The sequence below is a fragment of the Symsagittifera roscoffensis genome, chromosome 7, assembly GCF_963678635.1.
Source record: "Symsagittifera roscoffensis chromosome 7, txSymRosc1.1, whole genome shotgun sequence".
Lineage (NCBI taxonomy): Eukaryota > Metazoa > Xenacoelomorpha > Acoela > Convolutidae > Symsagittifera > Symsagittifera roscoffensis.
The window spans coordinates 34,314,878-34,334,467 of NC_087068.1; the positions used below are offsets into that span (position 1 = coordinate 34,314,878).

The 19,590-nt window shown below is 32.3% G+C and overlaps 1 protein-coding gene across 1 annotated transcript in view; it reads right to left on the bottom strand.

Annotated features, from left to right (window-relative positions):
* Positions 1 to 19,590, bottom strand: part of LOC134851653 (gelsolin-like protein 1) — a gene marked incomplete at its 3' end in the record, with an annotated part of 40,821 nt that overhangs the window by 11,541 nt on the left and 9,690 nt on the right. Inside the window, 2 exon segments of the mRNA XM_063867830.1 lie at positions 5,414 to 5,488; positions 6,221 to 6,282. Coding sequence (XP_063723900.1) covers positions 5,414 to 5,488; positions 6,221 to 6,282 — 137 coding nt within the window.

Below are 19,590 nucleotides of genomic sequence, written 5' to 3' on the forward strand. Positions count from 1 at the left end.
GTCACAAAAAAATCAATTGACATAAGTCGAAAACAGAACACAAAAACAATCTCCTAGCATATCACCCAAATGAACACATCCTCCGAGAACTTACACAATTATACTCATTTACTGGTCTCCATGTTGTTGAATCAACTTTAGATATCACCAACAAAAGACGACTCAGATACACTATAACAATCAGTAAACATAGTTACACGCGCAATTAATGCAAAAAAGACAAAGCCAAACCCACTGTTGAAAGAACAAATCTTAAAGTACAGAAAAAAGTAATAATTTCCGAGATAATAGCAAAGCCAGTACAACGTCAATTATCCTGATTACGAAACAAACCAAGAAAAGACCACACAACGTTTATACCACAATCAAAAAGTTTAAAAAAGTAGAATTTTATGACCCCTCTGAATTAAATTGAAAACAAGATACAAAGATATCACTCTGACTTGATACTACTTCGTTTTTACATTCTCATCACTATTACAATAAACCTCCATCTGTATCAATTCCTATTTCATAAAAACTTTAAATTTTTATCTCAACAATCTCAAACGTTAAGTTATAATGAATCAGCCATTATCAACATTTCATTTTTGCACACTTTCTTTTCGCCACCGTCGTTGAATTAAACGATCTTATCACAAAATGAACAGGAAATATAACTAGAACTCAGAAAATTTCAAGTGAAAAATAAGCAAAACTTCCAAACTTGACAACTCAAGTTACTATCATATCGAAATTACAATCTCTCTCTATCACTTAGAAAAAAGAACAAAATTGAACAAATAACACCTCTAAAATCCCCACAAAAAGTCAAATCAGTCTAAACGGAACAATTTTTTAAAATCAATTTGCCTAACGAATCAACTAGCCTAAAGAATCAGTTTGCCCAAAGAATCAATTTCCAAAATCAATTTGCCTACCTCACAAAAAAACCCAGTTCATCTAATAAACGAAAAGAAAAACTAGCAATTTAAATCAAAATTGTTTTGATTAGCCTTCACCAATTCTCTTCATACCCAGATTACTTGTCAAAAATAAAAAAAAAACACAATTTCGCTCGACAGGCACGCCAAAACAGAGTAGACCTCTTGGAAAAGAGACATCACTTTCTGAGTGCTCACTTTCCGAACAGTTGCGAAACCTTTTCAGAAATTTTTCTTTTTCATTTTCAAATCACTTTTGTCTAATTTTTCTACGTTATTGTATTTTAATTTTAACTGATATTTTAGAATTTTTTTCGATCACTTTTTTTCTAGTTTTTTGTAATTTTTTCACAATTTTCTACGCCCTTTTGAAATTCTACTTTTTTCTTTCCACATCTAAATAGATACCACATCTAATGACATTTTTGTTATCAAATGTTAAGATATGTCTCAAGCAAAAATATATTAAGCTAGCTAAAAGATAAATCAAATTGCAACTGGCCAATAGAACCAACTCTCGAAATACTCACAAAAATCACAGGAAAATATTACGCAGCAGTTGAAATGATTAGTAGAATCAAAAGCCCTTGGAAAAAAATAAAAAATACACAAAGAAAACAAACTTTATGATCCAGAAGACCCCGTTGGTAACATTCCATAAACAAATGAGAAATTGAAAAAAAAATACTATGAACAGCTCAACTCACAGCTGAACTATTCAGCAAATATCAAAACCTAGGTCCGGTTATACGCCACAAAAAATGTTGACACAATAACAAAACTAAACCTACTAAATCAGATACTACCATCTTAAGAATTTTTTTTTCTTTTTCAAATCACTTTTGTCCGTTTTTTTCTACGTTATTGTATTTTCATTTTTACTGATATTTTAGATTTTTTTTCGATCATATTTTTCTAGTTTTTTGTATTATTTTCACAATTTTCTACACCCTTTTGGAAATCTACTTTTATTTTTCCCAACTCATCGGCTATCTGATTAGATACCACCTCTATGATCATTTTTTCTTTCAATTGTTAAGATATCCCATAAGCAAAAAAATATTAAACTACCTAATAGATAAGTCATATTGCAACTGGCCGATAGAATCAACTCTCGAAATACTCACAAAATTCACAGGAAAATTTTACGCTGAAGTGGAAATGAAAACTGCGTACAATCAAAGGCCACTAGATACAAATGAAAAATACACAAAAAAAAAACAAACTTTTCGATGAAAAAAAAACACCGTTGACAACATTCCATAAACAAATGAAAAATTACAAAAAAATACCATGAGCAGCTCAACCCACAGCTGAACTATTCAGAAATCAAAAACTAGGTCCTGTTACACGCCAAATAAATTTTTGATACTAATACCATCTTAGGAAATAAGAGCTTACTTCAATTTTTTGAAAAAAAAAACAATAACTTAGCTTTAAGAGATGAAGGAAATTCATTCATTCTAATAAAAGTAGCACTAGCAAATTCAATTTTTTGTAGCACTAACACAGTTCCACAATGTAATGCTCAATATGCTTATACCACACTTTATGAACGTTGGATTGCAAATTTTGTTTCACAAGAATTCCATATCACGGTTATGGGCACAGAGTTTATAAGTCAAGAAATCATATTTCTATGCCATCTATACAAAAAAATACAAACCATAAATTTTACATGCCCCTTAAACAAATGGACTAGTCGAAAGCGTGAACCGCTCCCCACAAAAAAAACAATGGATTGTCAACAGATGTAAAATTGTTTCTACTTGCACATTTCAACTCTCAAAATACAACAATCTTTGGAATATCACCCTACCGAAAGGTTTTCAACTAAAACCCCGCAACTCATTGAAGACTACACAAGGATATTGTACACCATCAAATCATGCAAAATCTTATAACCCTCAGACTCGCGATAATGATTACTTTGATCATCCACAAACTATAAGAAAGCTTGCGGTACTCACACGCATTGGATCTTAAACTCTATGAAAAATTAGCAAGTCAGCTACTACAAAGACACCATGTTCAATCGCAAATCAATTCACGCTTTACGCTAGCTTCTGATTTATTATCGGAGCACTCGTTCTAATCCCAAGCTTGACCATACGCAAAGGAGTATATAAAACTACAGTCATCGAGAAAACAACACTATTAGAATATTGATAAACCAACAGATGTCACAAAAAAAATCAATTGACAAAAATCGAATACAGAACACAAAAACAGTCTCCTACCATATCACTAAAATGAACACACCCTCCGAGATCTTGCACAATTATAATCATTTTTTGGTTCCATGTTGTTGTGTCAACTTTCGATACACTATAACAATCAAAAAACATAGTTACACGCACAGTAAATGCAAAAAAAAACAAGTCAAACCCACTACCGAAAGAACAAATCGTAAACTACAGGAACAGGTATTAACTTCCGAGATAAGAGCAAAGCCAGTACAACATCAATTATCCTGATTACGAAACAAACCAAGAAAAGACCACACAACGTTTATCCCACAATCAAAAATTTTGAAGAAAATGAATTTTATGACCCCTCTGAATTCAATTGATACTACTTCCCTTTTACATTCTCACCACTATTACAATAAACATCCATCTGTGTCAGTTCCTATTTCATGAAAACTTTAGTTTTTTATCTCAAAAATCTCAAACAGTAAGTTAAAATGAATCAGCCAATAACACTTTTTCATTCTTTGCACATTTTCTTCTCGCCACCGTCGTTGAATTGAACGATCTAATCACAAATTGAACAAGAAATATAACTAGAACTCAGAAAATTTCAAGTGAAAAATAAGCAAAACTTCCAAACTTGACAACTCAAGTTACCATTATATCGAAATTACAATCTCTCTCTATCACCTGGAACAAAAAAGAAGAAAATTGAACAAATAACACCTCTAAAATCCCCGCAAAAAAGTCAAATCAGTCTAAACTGAAAAATTCCAAAATCAATTTGCCTAAAGCTAAACTATCTCACAAAAAAATCCAGTTCATCTAATAAACGAAAACAAAAACTGGCAATTTAAATCCAAACTGTTTTGACTAGCCTTCACCAATTCTCTCCATACCCAGATTACTCGTCAAAAATTAAAAATAAACACGATCTCCGTCGTTAGGCACGCCAAAACAGAGAAAACCTGTTGGAAAAGAAACATCACTTTCTGAGTGCTCACTTTCCGAACAGTTGCTGAGACATTCAAAAAAAATTTCATTTTCAAATCACTTTTGTCCAATTTTTCTACGTTATTGTTTTTTCATTTCTAACGATATTTTAGAATTTTCTTTAATCATATTTTTTCTAGTTTTCTGAATTCTTTTCACAATTTTCTACACCCTTTTGAAAATCTACTTTTTTCTTTCCCAACTCATCGACTATCTAAACAGATACCACATCTAATGACAATTTTCCTTAGTGTAACTTATATAATGTATATATTATAAAATGTAAAGATGCGAGCAGCAAACGGAAGATACAAAAGTTGTCCGCATTCCGAATAATGTATGGCTTATCTGATGCTTTTGCTTGAGGCAGTCACAACCCTACAACCCTCTTTGGATTAAAAGCATGGAGCCCATATCGCGCCAAAAGTATTCATTGAACAAAAACATTGATCAACTCGGTATTGAAAATCAAAGTTCGGATCTTTGTCAATTGGCGCTGTCAACCCTTATCCCACTACTCTATCGATGCAAATGATCAGTTGAGAATGCACGTATTCTCGCTCTAACTTACGAACTCGACACTTCATTGACACAATATAAACAACTTCAGTACGATCTTTTTAATGCACAACAGTCTCTCAATCTTAATTAATCTCAACAAGAAGTACAATCGATCAACAATCTTCTCAAAGAATCTCTCACGAGAAAAACATTGTTTAAGAAATGTCCTAAGCCCCGGATGGTTGGAACCACTTCAAACAAGTATTTAATATATACTTTGATATCTATCACTGTAAAATATTTAGAACTAACCAATCATATATTGTAAAGCTGAAACTACTCTTAGTTTCAGCCAGAGAAAAAAAAATTAAGTTTTTAACCGTTGCCTTTTTCTCTCCTCTAACCTCGCAAGAAAACCAGCATATACTAGATCTAATGAGACTAGACATTATAAGAGTAAGATTAGAATCGTTATCAGATTAAGAAGTTGCACGAATCTATCCGGCCGAAAACAAGATGACGAACAGACAGTGTGCCCTATCCGAAATTACTCTATGAGAAGGCGACACCGGACATATTTTCAATCCACTCCCTTTATTGTTTTCACTGTGAAGCGATTTGGTTGCAGAGGAATTTGGGGGAGATGTGTCTCTATTGGCAAATAACAATAGCTTTCAATGAAGTAATTGTTGGTTTTTTCTTTGAACTTAACTGAGTATACCGCAGGTTGGGTCAGGTATTACATCAAGTTATCATGTTTGGCAGCAGCTGTTTTGTGATGAATCTACAGATGTTTAGACTGACCTTGAGCACTATATAGGAGTCACCATCGAAGAACTCCCCGTATCTCTCCTTGGGCCACTCGACCACCTCCAAGTTCTTAAACAATTTGCACGGTCATTGAAGCATGATAAAGACTTGAAGATAATGAAAATGTATTGAATAAGTGCATACAATAAGTCCGCAGAATTTAGTCCAGCATATTGCTGGCATATCAGCATAATTTTATAAAACTTGTTGAAAAGATGCTCACATGGCCCCCCGAGTCGAGATTTTTCACCTAATTTGAAGCAAGATTTGAGCGGTTTGAGCTGTTTTTTTAGACAATTACGCTCAAAATCTTGCTTCAAAATGAGCGGTTTGAGCGGTTTGGCCACAACAAAGCTCATTTTAAAATAACACCGTGGGCTGAGGTGCTCGACTCGTGATTTGACTGAAAGGATCAAACGATAACCGATTTTCGACGAACTGTGGGCCTAAGTTGCAGACCTCAACCCGGTTAAATAGATCAATGCTCAGTAAAGTCGAACAAAATCGAAATAAATTAAAACAAGTTGAAAAAAAAATTAACAATTTCCGTTAGAGTCGGTCAATTTCCAGTAAAATTGAAATCGAAAACGGTCAAAGTTCGGCTCAAAAGTCGTAAACGGTCATGTTTTGGCTCAAAAAGTCGAAAGTGGCTAACTTTCGGCTCAAAAGTCGAAAACGGTCATTGTTCGGCTCAAAAACTCGAATACGGTTTCCGTCGAACGAGAACCTCAGCACGAGCGGAGTAAACAGGCATCAAATTGATATTGAACAAAGAGGATGACATAATGATTTTATACTCACCACTATTCTCCAGATCTCCAATCCCTCTTGCTTTCCCGCGTTGACAAATGCTGGGTCCACTACTGGAAAAAAATATACAGAAAAAAAGTCAGTTTAAGAAACTGTCAAAAACATAACTCGTGTTTCATCATCTGAGCTTATGAAATTTCATCACCGTGAACGGGGGTATACTGAAGGTGGGGGACGGGGAAGACCGTAGTCTGTTCGGTTTATATGCGTAAAAGGGGCATCGAAGTTAAATGAAAAAAAAAACTCAGTTTTTATAATCCAATTTTTTTCTTGAATTAAAATTAATTATGATCCATTAAAAAAGCACTAAAAGGGATTTTTTTCCTTTTTTTTGTTTCGCGTTGCGCGTCTTTTTGTCGACTACCGTCAAATAAGCAGCCACCTGCCCTCCCTTCCCCCGACGCACCAATTTTCCAAATTTTGGCATACTCTTGCCCAACGTTTGTCCATTAACCCGCGTTTAGCCACGATAATACGTTAAACAACGAAAAAAAGAATCTTTGAAATGCGACAAGAAGCTGAAATAAGCCAAAAAAAAAAAATTTTCCTGGAAAAAAAACTGCAAACAATATGTTCAGGGGCGGCGGATCTAGGTTTCTTGAGGGTGGGGGCGGATTTTTTTAGGTCGGGCAAATTGATTTTCCGAGCTCTCAAAGCACTAAAAAGACCACAAAGACCAAGTTTTGGCGTTAGTAGTATGCATATAGTGCGTAAGGATCGGGGGGGGGGGGGGTTGTCATACATGGATGACCATTAGGTATAAATCATAATGGTCACCATGTATTAAATGATCAGCAATGGTCACCATGTAATAATCCTAATTGTCACCATGTATAATTTTATACCTAAAATTCCTCATGTAAAACTTCGGTATATTATTGAGTATTCCCACTGAACGTTGTGGAAACGGGAATGGAATTAAGTTTTGGTCGGTGCATGTTTTCCATTCTAAAGTTTGGGGGTATTGGCTTGTTTACATGTAAAATGACGTTATATACCTATTATATGCCACCAAACTATGTGGTATACAGGAAACCACAAAATTTTGGCAGCGTAGCTTAATTGTTGGGTGCGGTGAACGATTTCCTTCAAAAATACATGTTTTACTGCTGAATCTCGAAGAAAGCAAATTTCGTCAAGTGCGGCGGCCGCCACCTCTATTTAGGCAAAAACTAATAATCAATTTGACCGAAATAAGAATGAAAAATTTCGTTCAGCCAAATGAAGGTAAAAACAAAGAAAAATTACGAAACACTGAAAATTCTAAAATAATGAAATTGGCTTAAAAATTTCGACATTTCCATTTTCCGATTTTCCGTGTCTACAGGAGACTGAAAAAACGTCTAAAATCTATGACAAAAGCTCTGATTTTATCGAAAGGTTGAAAGAGCTAATAAGTTGAAGTGGGTAAAGATCTTGAAAAACGAGAACACTGATGAAAGCCAAAAGTGCACATTATTTTTGCTGCAGCCATTTCTAAGACTTGCATATACCACTTTTTATAATAAAAAGGAAACTATTTTCGGGGCTTCTAGAAAACGTTTAGTATTTCCTATTAACTTTTTTGTGCTAACAGAAATTTTGAAAATATTCATCAAAGCGGACCTAGAAACTGGGGGAAAATTGTTATGTGTGTGCCAATATATACGACAGAACAGAGTGACCATCAAATAAAACAGGTGAAAATTTTTTTGCGACTTTTAAGGAAAGCAGTTATTCAAATTGGAGCAAATTCAATCGGGAAAGACTGAACACAAACTAAGACAAGTTATGGATACAAACTCAAAACTTGATATGAATTCGGAGTTATAATTTGAGCATCCAAAATTTTCGATTTTTCCATTAAAAGAATATGCAATTAATTAAATTTTAGTTTGATACTAAAATCTGGTCAACTGTTCTCAGTATCTTCTAATTAACTCAATTTGGCTTTAGCAAGAGCTTTCTATTCGAAAGTTTGAAGCGCTATCAGTTATTATCATTGATTAACCCTCTGCTCAACAAATTAAATTTTGATTTAATTTCGTTCAGCCAAATGAAGGTAAAAACAAAGAAAAATTACGAAACACTGAAAATTCTAAAATAATGAAATTGGCTTAAAAATTTCGACATTTCCATTTTCCGTGTCTACAGGAGACTGAAAAAACGCCTAAAATCTATGACAAAAGCTCTGATTTTATCGAAAGGTTGAAAGAGCTAATAAGTTGAAGTGGGTAAAGATCTTGAAAAACGAGAACACTGATGAAAGCCAAAAGTGCACATTAATTTTGCTGCAGCCATTTCTAAGACTTGCAGATACCACTTTTTATAATAAAAAGGAAACAATTTTCGGGGCTTCTAGAAAACGTTTAGTATTTCCTATTAACTTTTTTGTGCTAACAGAAATTTTGAAAATATTCATCAAAGCGGACCTAGAAACTGGGGGAAAATTGTTATGTGTGTGCCAATATATACGACAGAACAGAGTGACCATCAAATAAAGCAGGTGAAAACTTTTTTGCGACTTTTAAGGAAAGCAGTTATTTAAATTGGAGCAAATTCAATCGGGAAAGACTGAACACAAACTAAGACAAGTTATGGATACAAACTCAAAACTTGATATGAATTCGGAGTTATAATTTGAGCATCCAAAATTTTTGATTTTTCCATTAAAAGAATATGCAATTAATTAAATTTTAGTTTGATACTAAAATCTGGTCAACTGTTCTCAGTATCTTCTAATTAACTCAATTTGGCTTTAGCAAGAGCTTTCTATTCAAAAGTTTGAAGCGCTATCAGTTATTATCATTGATTAACCCTCTGCTCAACAAATTAAATTTTGAGTTTGTTAATATAAATCTGATTTTTTGATTGTTTCCATGATTAAGCTATTGTCTACGGAAATACGGTGGCTTTTCGACCAAAATTTTGCTTATTCATCTGCAACTAATTGTGTTATCAAGAGTTCAACCTTTCTTTCAATATATGTTTGAGTTGATCCAAGCTTTCACATTCACGTTCTCATCACTAGCAGTATCAAAACAGTTCGCATCGTGATATTTCTTCTCATTTTTGCATCGTTATTTGTCTTCTCTATTAACAAAACATGTCTTCGAAAAAAAGTTAGTTGTTTGAAACTTTAAGATAAAAAATCAAGCCTTATCATCAACACTCTACCTGAATCTTCGGATTCCGTCAGGATGATAGCTGTTTCAAACTAAACAACGCTTTCACATCAATTTGGCTACAGCAGTTTCCGAAAACTTATAAGTGCCATTTTGTAGTTTCAATGCATTTCGATAAACGTCAATTATATTGTGTTATCTTAAGCTAGAACGACTAACAAAGACATGTTTAATTTGACAACAAAAAATTTGTTAGATAGTTTTACTTTGAGGAATTAAAATTTTGAGCCTCAATGCAGAAAGACTTGCTAATCATTTTAAAAAAAGGCGTAAGCATTTTGAGCTATTTCATAAAAAGCTCTATCGACTAAATAAATCTTGAATTTAAAAAAAGTGGTACTGACTGTTTATCTGATTACACAATTGCTTCACTTCTGTGGGTTTATAACTTTGATTCAAAATTATGATTTTTCAAATGAAAACCATTGAAAATTTGTGGTTTTTAGAGATTGATCAATCATCCTTCAAATATACAGTACCTGTCACTGAGACTTTGCTCGCTTACCGTCTTCAGCTCTACCAGCCGCATGTCTGCACGATCAATGATCTTTACAATAGAACCACATTTATACACACAAACCAGCTTACTTTCACTTCACACTCTCAAGACGAATATATACACACATTTAGACAAAAAGAGTCAGGCATTAGAGACTGGCATTCATACGTCTTTACATACAATCATATAAAGGTGCCTTTCATACTCATATACGAAAATGCAGAAGTACTTACCTACAAACAGACATGTTTCGTACTATACAAGCTCGCTACGACTCATGTGTACACACTTTCCTTTTAAACAGACATAAAACTTCAATCATAAGTTTGTACAATTTGCAAACAAGCAAAATTTAAAATAATTTTAAACTGAAAAATATACATTGATACAAAATAATTGCTGGTTTTCATTCACTCAACCAAGAGGACATGCATTCAAGAATTCTTACTTACATAAAAACATGCAATTATACATTTGAAAACATACAAACTTCTAAATACTCAATTGAATACACACAAATAGTATGTGCATACATGATTAATTACCTTTATACATGCAAAAAGTTGTACACTTTTACTTAGATACATACAGTTTACATAATTAGACACACACGCAAGTTTTGCTTACATACATGCAAAGATTTCACTTATTAGTTCTGCTGACCTTTAAAATACAAACACATGTAAACACACAAACCTACTTGCTTTCACTTCACACTTTCAAGACAAATTATACACACATTCAGACAAAAAGAATCACGCATTACAAACTGGCATTGATATATCTTTCCATAAAATCATATAAACGTGCCTCTCATACTCATTTTCGAATATGTATAAGTACTTGCCTACAAAAAGACGTGGAATGTACCTTACAAGCATGCAACTACTCATGTGTACACACTTTCCGTTTAAACAGACATAAAACTTCAATCATATGTTTGTACAATTTGCAAACCAGCTAACTTTTAAATGCTTTTAAACTGAAAAACATACATTTATACAAAATAATTGCTGGTCTTCATTCACTCAATCAAGCGGACATCCATTCGATATATCTTATTTACATAAAAACATACAAATATACATAACTTCTAAATACTCAAATGAATACACACAAATAGTATGTGCATACACGATTAATTACATATATACATGCAAAAAAATTGCACGCTTTTAGATAGATACATACAGTTTACATAAATAGATAAACACACGCAAGTTTTGCTTACATACATGCAAAGATTTTACTTATTAGTTCTCCTGACCTTTGAAGTACAAACACATGTAAACACACAAACCAATCTGCATTCACTTCACATATTCAGACAAAAAGAATCACGCATTACAGACTGGCATTCATACGTCTTTACATACAATCATATAAACGTGCCTTTCATACTGATATACGAATATGCATAAGTACTTGCCTAAAAACATACATTGGTTGAAAAAAAATGCTTGTATTCATTCCATCAATCAAGCGGACATGCAGTCAAGAGTTCTTACTTACATAAAAACATACAAATTTACATAACTTCTATATACTCAAATGAGTACACTCAAACAGTATGTACATACATGATTAATTACATTTATACATGCAAAAAGTTGTACACTTTTACATAGATACATACAGTTAACATAAATACTAACATACGCAAAGCATATGTGCGTACATATATACTATGCTTATAGTATCTTGTCTAACTTTCAAGAAAAACTAGAAACATTAGTAAAATTCAAGATGGGTTATAGTTATTCTTCTAGTAACAATTGTTTGGGTTTACACGCGCATAAGGAAAAAAGTTGTACTCATACTTACAAACACATCAACTTGCATACATACACGCATACACAAAAACTATTTTTTCTTGCATTTGTTTATAGATTACTAGAAATATTCACACAAAAAATTATTCATTATGTTTTACCCATGAATGTATTCAAATACAGTCAAACCTACATACACACTTTGATTTTTACAATGCAAATGTCGCAAGCAGAGATTTGCAAGGAAATGCCAGCTTTCAGCCAACTGATCTACACCATTTAGCAAGGTTGTTCATCTTTGAAAAAATAAAAAGGGCGATAAACAATTTTTTAATATGTCTGTTGATCTCCCAAACGAATTTTCCAACGGTATCAAACTTCAATTCAAATTGACCAATGAGTCATGATAAGCGCTTTTTGTGGTCAGAAGAAAAAACTGTGGCTTAATAACTTGCATAACACGGGGAAATTCCAACACAAATTGATGAAAGTTTTTTGTTGGACGGTCCGAATAGAGTTTTCGTTCGAAAAAATTTAGCCATTGTTCTAAGAATTGTAATCTTTTTTAAAAAAAAACTTTGTTTTTTGATTCATTTGTTAGTTCTGTAGTTTGGTATATCTTCAGTTGACGATTAGGCTGCAGGTTTAACCGTACACCAAGTTACATTGACTAGAGTTGCACATTATGTTGTTTTCTCGCTAAACCATCAAAACTTTTATTATTTGAAAAAATATTTTGGTTCTGAAAAAGCTATTTAATACAGGTTCAACTGTTCTTTTTTTCATCTTTTTCTCCCGTATTTATGCAATATCGATAGTTTGAGCTATAGTATCTTATAAAATAATCTTCTAACTATGATAAAAATAATGGTAAAGGGTATGTTTTAGAGAAAACAAAACTTGTTCTAAGCTGATGTTCAACTCATTTTTTCAGTAATGAAGAAAACTTTCAGTAATTTTTTAAATTTGTGCAAAATAAACAACCCAATCTTCTTTTGCGATTTTGAATTTTCTAGAACGACTGTTTCTTATACATGATTCTAAAGGAAACACAAATTTTTATAATTTTAAAGAATTAGGAGCAAAAAAAAATTTTTGTTCTTTTTGTTTTATTTAATTTGGATTACAAAACAAACAGCTTAAGATTAATAAATTCAACTTAACTATTTAAAAAAAAGCAGCACAAATTAGACTGAAAACTTTTCAATTGACGCCACGTATAACAGAGATTGATGCGTTTCGATCCTTTTTCTTGTTTTTTTGCGAGCAACTGGCGTTTACATTTGGCTAATATCGGTTGTCTGCCTACTGCACCAAGGGCTCACTGTTAGACTGATTTCTGCAACGAGAGTAACAAGGTGAAGCTGGTGGCTCCATTTCCAGCCAGGCCGACTGGAGCCTCTCGGCTTCCTGGGAAGATCCAAATCGTCTCTACGAAAGAGGAATGCGCTCATAAGGAGATGAGTAAATCTAGATCCTTGATTAGCATAACTTTGGCTATTTGCGCTGAATCGATGATATAAACTCCAATGATCAAAGAATTATCTTCTCTGCTGGCCTTTTAAACCATATTTGACCATATTTTTAAAAGATATAAATGCAATAAGATAACCTAATTGGAAAATATGTGATTTAGAGTTATCCAATTATCATTATTTGAATTTAGTTGTTGTCTAATAAGGAAAGAAAATCTCCATGAGCAGTCTTGTCAAAAATAGTACGCTCTTGAGCGGAATCAGTCAAAACTTACACATACAGTTTTTTAAAGTTTTGTGGTAACGGAGAGCAAACATTGAATTGCAACGGGTAAAATTATGAATTAAATGATGAAAGCACCCGCCTGCAGAGGCGTTGTTATTGCGCTAAAAACAGAACAAGTCTTATCATGAATTGGAAATGAAATAGCTGATAAATGCTGTGTTTTGTTTAATCAAGACCACATCTTTTCTAATTTTTGATAGTAATTTTATCGACTCTTATTCAAATTGAACAGTTTCAGACAAGTAATAAAACACAGCATCGTTTTGGGCTCACTTTCATATCTTGTATTCAGCGGCTAATCTAAAATGAACACATAAATTTCCTTATGTTTGATTGAGATTTATGATTGGGTATAGATGTCAGTCCACATACAGAAAACTTTTCAAAAAGAAACCCTTCACGTTTTAACCTGATTCAGTCTTACCAGAATTCGTTTATCTGCTGGGAAACTTATCCAATTTGGCTACGCTTTGTATGATCTATCACTGGCTGATAAGCGAATGGTTCGAATAAACTAGAATTTATGTATATAAGTCCGTGTTTGATTTTTTTACGCGTGTTTATCGGTATGTGTAATTGTTAATTTTTATGTATATATGTTCAGAAGTGTAACAATAGCTATGAGTTAGGCCACAAATCAAACTCAATGTAGCTCTAGTTCCAGACTAGTCGAGATTTTCTAGAACATTTTACTTGGTGTTGTATCTGTACTATGTTCAACCAGATACTACAAGGTAATCTAATTATGTGTAAATTGTGTGCTTCGCATGTTCGATATTTACATGCTTTACGGTTTGCTTGTATTGGAAATGTTATATCAGAAAAGATGTACATGCATGTTGTTCCAAAACGTTTTCGAATCAATTTAGGATAAATAATTGTAATTGGAAATAAAATTCGATGTCAAAATCAATCCAAATTCTTCTTTTTACTTCTCTTCGTTATTCTAGATTGTTTCACCAGATGCTAAGTGGGTACAGATTATCAATCAGATTTGGATACGTAAAATTAGTGCGTGTAGATAGGCATTTTAAGCAATTTTTATTTGTAAATGTGAGCACGGTTAATGTCTACTTTGTATGTTTTTGGTTTTATATATTTGTTTATAATGATTCATATGTATAAAGTCAGTTATGCGATCAAAAGTATGCCATCAGAAGTGCCAATTTAAATAGACAAACAATTCATCTCAAATTTTTTGCTGCTCTTGATTTCTGAATAGTTCACCACATACTAAAAAATACCAGATACAACATTAAAAATATATCACACACTATTGATTTTGACATCGAATTTTATTTCCAATTACAATTATTTATCCTAAATTGATTCGAAAACGTTTTGGAACAACATGCTTGTACATCTTTTCTGATATAACATTTCCAATACAAGCAAACCGTAAAGCATGTAAATATCGAACATGCGAAGCACACACTTAACACATAATTACATTACCTTGTAGTATCTGGTTGAACATAGTACAGATACAACACCTAGTAAAATGTTCTAGAAAATCTCGACTAGTCTGGAACTAGAGTTACATTGAGTTTGATTTGTGGCTGAACTCTTAGCTATTGTTACACTTCTGAACATATATACATAAAAATTAACAAATTTACATACCGATAAAAACGCGTAAAAAATCAAACACGGACTTATATACATAAATTCTAGTTTATTCGAATCATTTGCTTATCAGCCAGTGATAGATCATACAAAGCGTAGCCAAATTGAATAAGTTTCCCAACAGATAAACGAATTCTGGTAAGACTAAATCAGGTTAAAATGTAAAGGGTTTCTTTTTGAAAAAATTTCTGGATGTGGACTGACATCTATACCCAATCATAAATCTCAATCAAACATAAGGAAATTTATGTGTTCATTTTAGATTAGCCGCTGAATACAAGATATGAAAGTGAGCCCAAAACTATGCTGTGTTTTCTTACTTGTCCGAAACTGTTCAATTCAAAGAAGAGTCGATAAAATTACTATCAAAAATTAGAAAAGATGTGGTCTTGATTACACAAAACAAAGCATTTATCAGCTATTTCATTTCCAATTCATGATAAGACTTGTTCTGTTTTTAGCGCAATAACAACGCCTCTGCAGGCGGGTGCTTTCATCATTTGATTCATAATTTTAACCGTTTCAGTTCAATGTTTGCTCTCCGTTACCACAAAACTTTAAAAAACTGTATGTGTAAATTTTGACTGATTCCGCTCAAGAGCGTACTATTTTTGACAAGACTGCTCATGGAGATTTTCTTTCCTTATTAGACAACAATTAAATTCAAATAATGATAAATGGATCACTCTAAATCACATATTTTCCAATTAGGTTATCTTATTGCATTTATATCTTTTGAAAATATGGTCAAATATGGTTTAAAAGGCCAGCAGAGAAGATAATTCTTTGATCATTGGAGTTTATATCATCGATTCAGCGCAAATAGCCAAAGTTATGCTAATCAAGGATCTAGATTTACTCATCTCCTTATGAGCGCATTCCTCTTTCGTAGAGACGATTTGGATCGTCCCAGGAAGCCGAGAGGCTCCAGTCGGCCTGGCTGGAAATGGAGCCACCAGCTTCACCTTGTTACTCTCGTTGCAGAAATCAGTCTAACAGTGAGCCCTTGGTGCAGTAGGCAGACAACCGATATTAGCCAAATGTAAACGCCAGTTGCTCGCAAAAAAAAACAAGAAGAAGGATCGGAACGCATCAATCTCTGTTAAACGTGGCGTCAATTGAAAAGTTTTCAATCTGATTTGTGCTGTTTTTTTTTAAATAGTTAAGTTGAATTTTGTTAATGTTTAGCTGGTTGTTTTGCAATCCAATTTAAATAAAACAAAAAGAACAAAAATTTTTTTTGCTCCTAATTCTTTAAATTTATAAAAAATTTGTGTTTCCTTCAGAGTCATGTCTAAAAAACAGTCGTTCTAGAAAATTCAAAATTGCAAAAGAAGGTTGGGTTGTTTATTTTGCACAAATTTAAAAAATTACTGAAAGTTTTCTTTATTACTGAAAAAATGAGTTGAACATCAGCTTAGAACAACTTTTGTTTCCTCTAAAACATACCCTTTACCGTTATTTTTATCATAGTTAAAAGATTATTTTCTAAGATACTATAGCTCAAACTATCGATATTGCATAAATACGGGGGGAAAAGATGAAAAAAAAAGAACAGTTGAACCTGTATTAAATAGCTGTGTCAGAACCAAATATATTTTTTCAAATAATAAAAGTTTTGATGGTTTAGCGAGAAAACAACATAATATGCAACTCTAGTCAATGTAACTTGGTGTACGGTTAAACCTGCAGCCTAATCGTGAACTGAAGATATACCAAACTACAGAACTAACAAATGAATCAAAAAACAAAGTTTTTTAAAAAAGATTACAATTCTTAGAACAATGGCTAAATTTTTTCGAACCAAAACTCTATTCGGACCGTCCAACAAAAAACTTTCAACAATTTGTTTTGGAATTTTCCCGTGTTATGCAAGTTATTAAGCCTCGGTTTTTTCTTCTGACCACAAAAAGCGCTTTTCATGACTCATTGGTCAATTTTGAATTGAAGTTTGATACCGTTGGAAAATTCGGTTGAGAGATTAACAGACATAATAAAAATTTGTTTATCGCCCTTTTTTTTTTCAAAGATGAACAACATTGCTAAATGGTGTAGATCAGTTGGCTGAAAGCTGGCATTTCTTTGCAAATCTTTTGCTTGCGACATTTGCATTGTAAAAACCAAAGTGTGTATGTAGGTTTGACTGTATTTGATTATACTCATATGTAAAACGTAATGAACATTTTTTGTGTGAATATTTCTAGTAATCTATAAACGAATGCAAGAAAAAACACTTTTTGTGTATGCGTGTATGTATGCAAGTTGATGTGTTTGTAAGTATGAGTACAATTTTTTTTCCTTATGCGCGTGTAAATCCAAACAATTGTAACTAGAAGAATAACTATAACCCATCTTCAATTTTACTAATATTTCTAGTTTTTCTTGAAAGTTAGACAAGATACTACAAGCATAGTATATATGTACGCACATATGCTTTGCGTATGTTAGTATTTATTTTAACTGTATGTATCTATGTAAAAGTGTACAATTTTTTGCATGTATAATTGTAATTAATCATGTATGTACATACTGTTTGTGTGTACTCATTTGAGTATTTAGAAGTTATGTAAATTTGTATGTTTTTATGTAAGTAAGAACTCTTGACTGCATGTCCGCTTGATTGAGTGAATGAATACAAGCATATTTTTTCAACCAATGTATATTTTTAGGCAAGTACTTCTGCATATTCGTATATCAGTATGAAATGTAAAGATATGTAAAGAATGTATATGATTGTATGTAAAGACGTATGAATGCCAGTCTGTAATGCGTGATTCTTTTTGTCTGAATGTGTGAAGTGAATGCAAGTTGGTTTGTGTGTTTACATGTGTTTGTATTTCAAAGGTCAGCAGAACTAATAAGTAAAATCTTTGCATGTATGTAAGCAAAACTTGCGTGTGCTTATCTATTTATGTAAACTGTATGCATCTATGTAAAAGTGTACAATTTTTTGCATGTATAAATGTAATTAATCATGTATGCACATACTATTTGTGTGTATTCATTTGAGTATTTAGAAGTTATGTATATTTGTATGTTTTTATGTAAATAAGATATCTCGAATGCATGTCCGCTTGATTGAGTGAATGAAGACCAGCAATTATTTTGTATCAATGTATGTTTTTCAGTTTAAAAGGATTTAAAAGTTAGCTGGTTTGCAAATTGTACAAACATATCATTGAAGTTTTATGTCTGTTTAAACGGAAAGTGTGTACACATGAGTAGTTGCATGCTTGTAAAGTACATTCCACGTCTTTTTGTAGGCAAGTACTTATACATATTCGTAAATGAGTATGAAAGGCACGTTTATATGATTTTATGGAAAGACATATGAATGCCTGTCTGTAATGCCTGACTCTTTTTGTCTGAATGTGTGTATATATTCGTCTTGAGAGTGTGAAGTGAAAGTAAGCTGGTGTGTTTAAATGTGGTTCTATTGTAAAGATCAGCAGAAATATTAAGTCAAAATCTTTGCATGTGTAAAAGCAAAATTTTCGTATAATTGGTTGCAGGTTTAAAAGCATGTAAGCAAGTATGTAAAATTTATGTTTGTATGGTAGTTTATTTGCATTCTTCATATGTATAAGACTATGTGAGTTTGTATTCATACCTTTATGCATTCATTTTTGAATGTTTGTATGTATAGAAGAATTTTTGCATATATGTATGTAATTTTGTACGTATGGTTGTATGAATGACTCTAAGTAACTTTATATATGTATGTATATATGTAAATTTGTATGTATGTATCTATGTATGCATGTATGTATGTATGTATGTGTTCATGTAAGTTTGTACTTATGTATACATGTATGTATATTTGTATTCAGTAAGTGTGTACGTAATTGTTTTTGTATGTAAGTTTGCATGATTAACCTTATGTAAGTATTTAAATGTGTATGAATAAACGTATGTTTGTAACAAAATACGCATGACTGTTTTTTGTGAGTATGAATTGAAGTTTGCAACTTATGAAAATGTGTTTATGTTTTTTATGTTTACAAGTATGCAGCTTTATATGTTTGTTGGGGTACATTTGTTTGAGTTTAGTTGTAATCGTTTATTTTATTTCATATAAAAGTATAAATGTAACTCAATCTAAAACTTTCTTATCTTTCTTCTTAAATTTCTCGAATATTCTAGAATAATCAACCAGACACTATAATGACAGTTTTTTTCGTTTTCTCGATTTGCAAAACAAATTGATATTTTTTTTAAAAAGTTTTCCTCGAAATATTTGATCTTCCAGGTATCCTCATTATGAATATTTCACTTTGAAAAAGTGGCATATGTTGCATTGATAATTTCAATTTATCTGCAGTCAAAGATTATGAAAAATGTTTCAAAATTGTAATAAGAAAGATCAGTTTTCAAGTTTTCACAAAATTTTGTCGATGGAAGCATCAAACAACAAGTCCAATTGGAGACAGCATGGAGTCCAAAGTGTTTGATGAACTGTTGCTCATAGAGGTAAAAATTACGATCAGAAAATTATTAGAAATAATTTATGGTTTATTGAGGAAAATCATTGATCGTGCA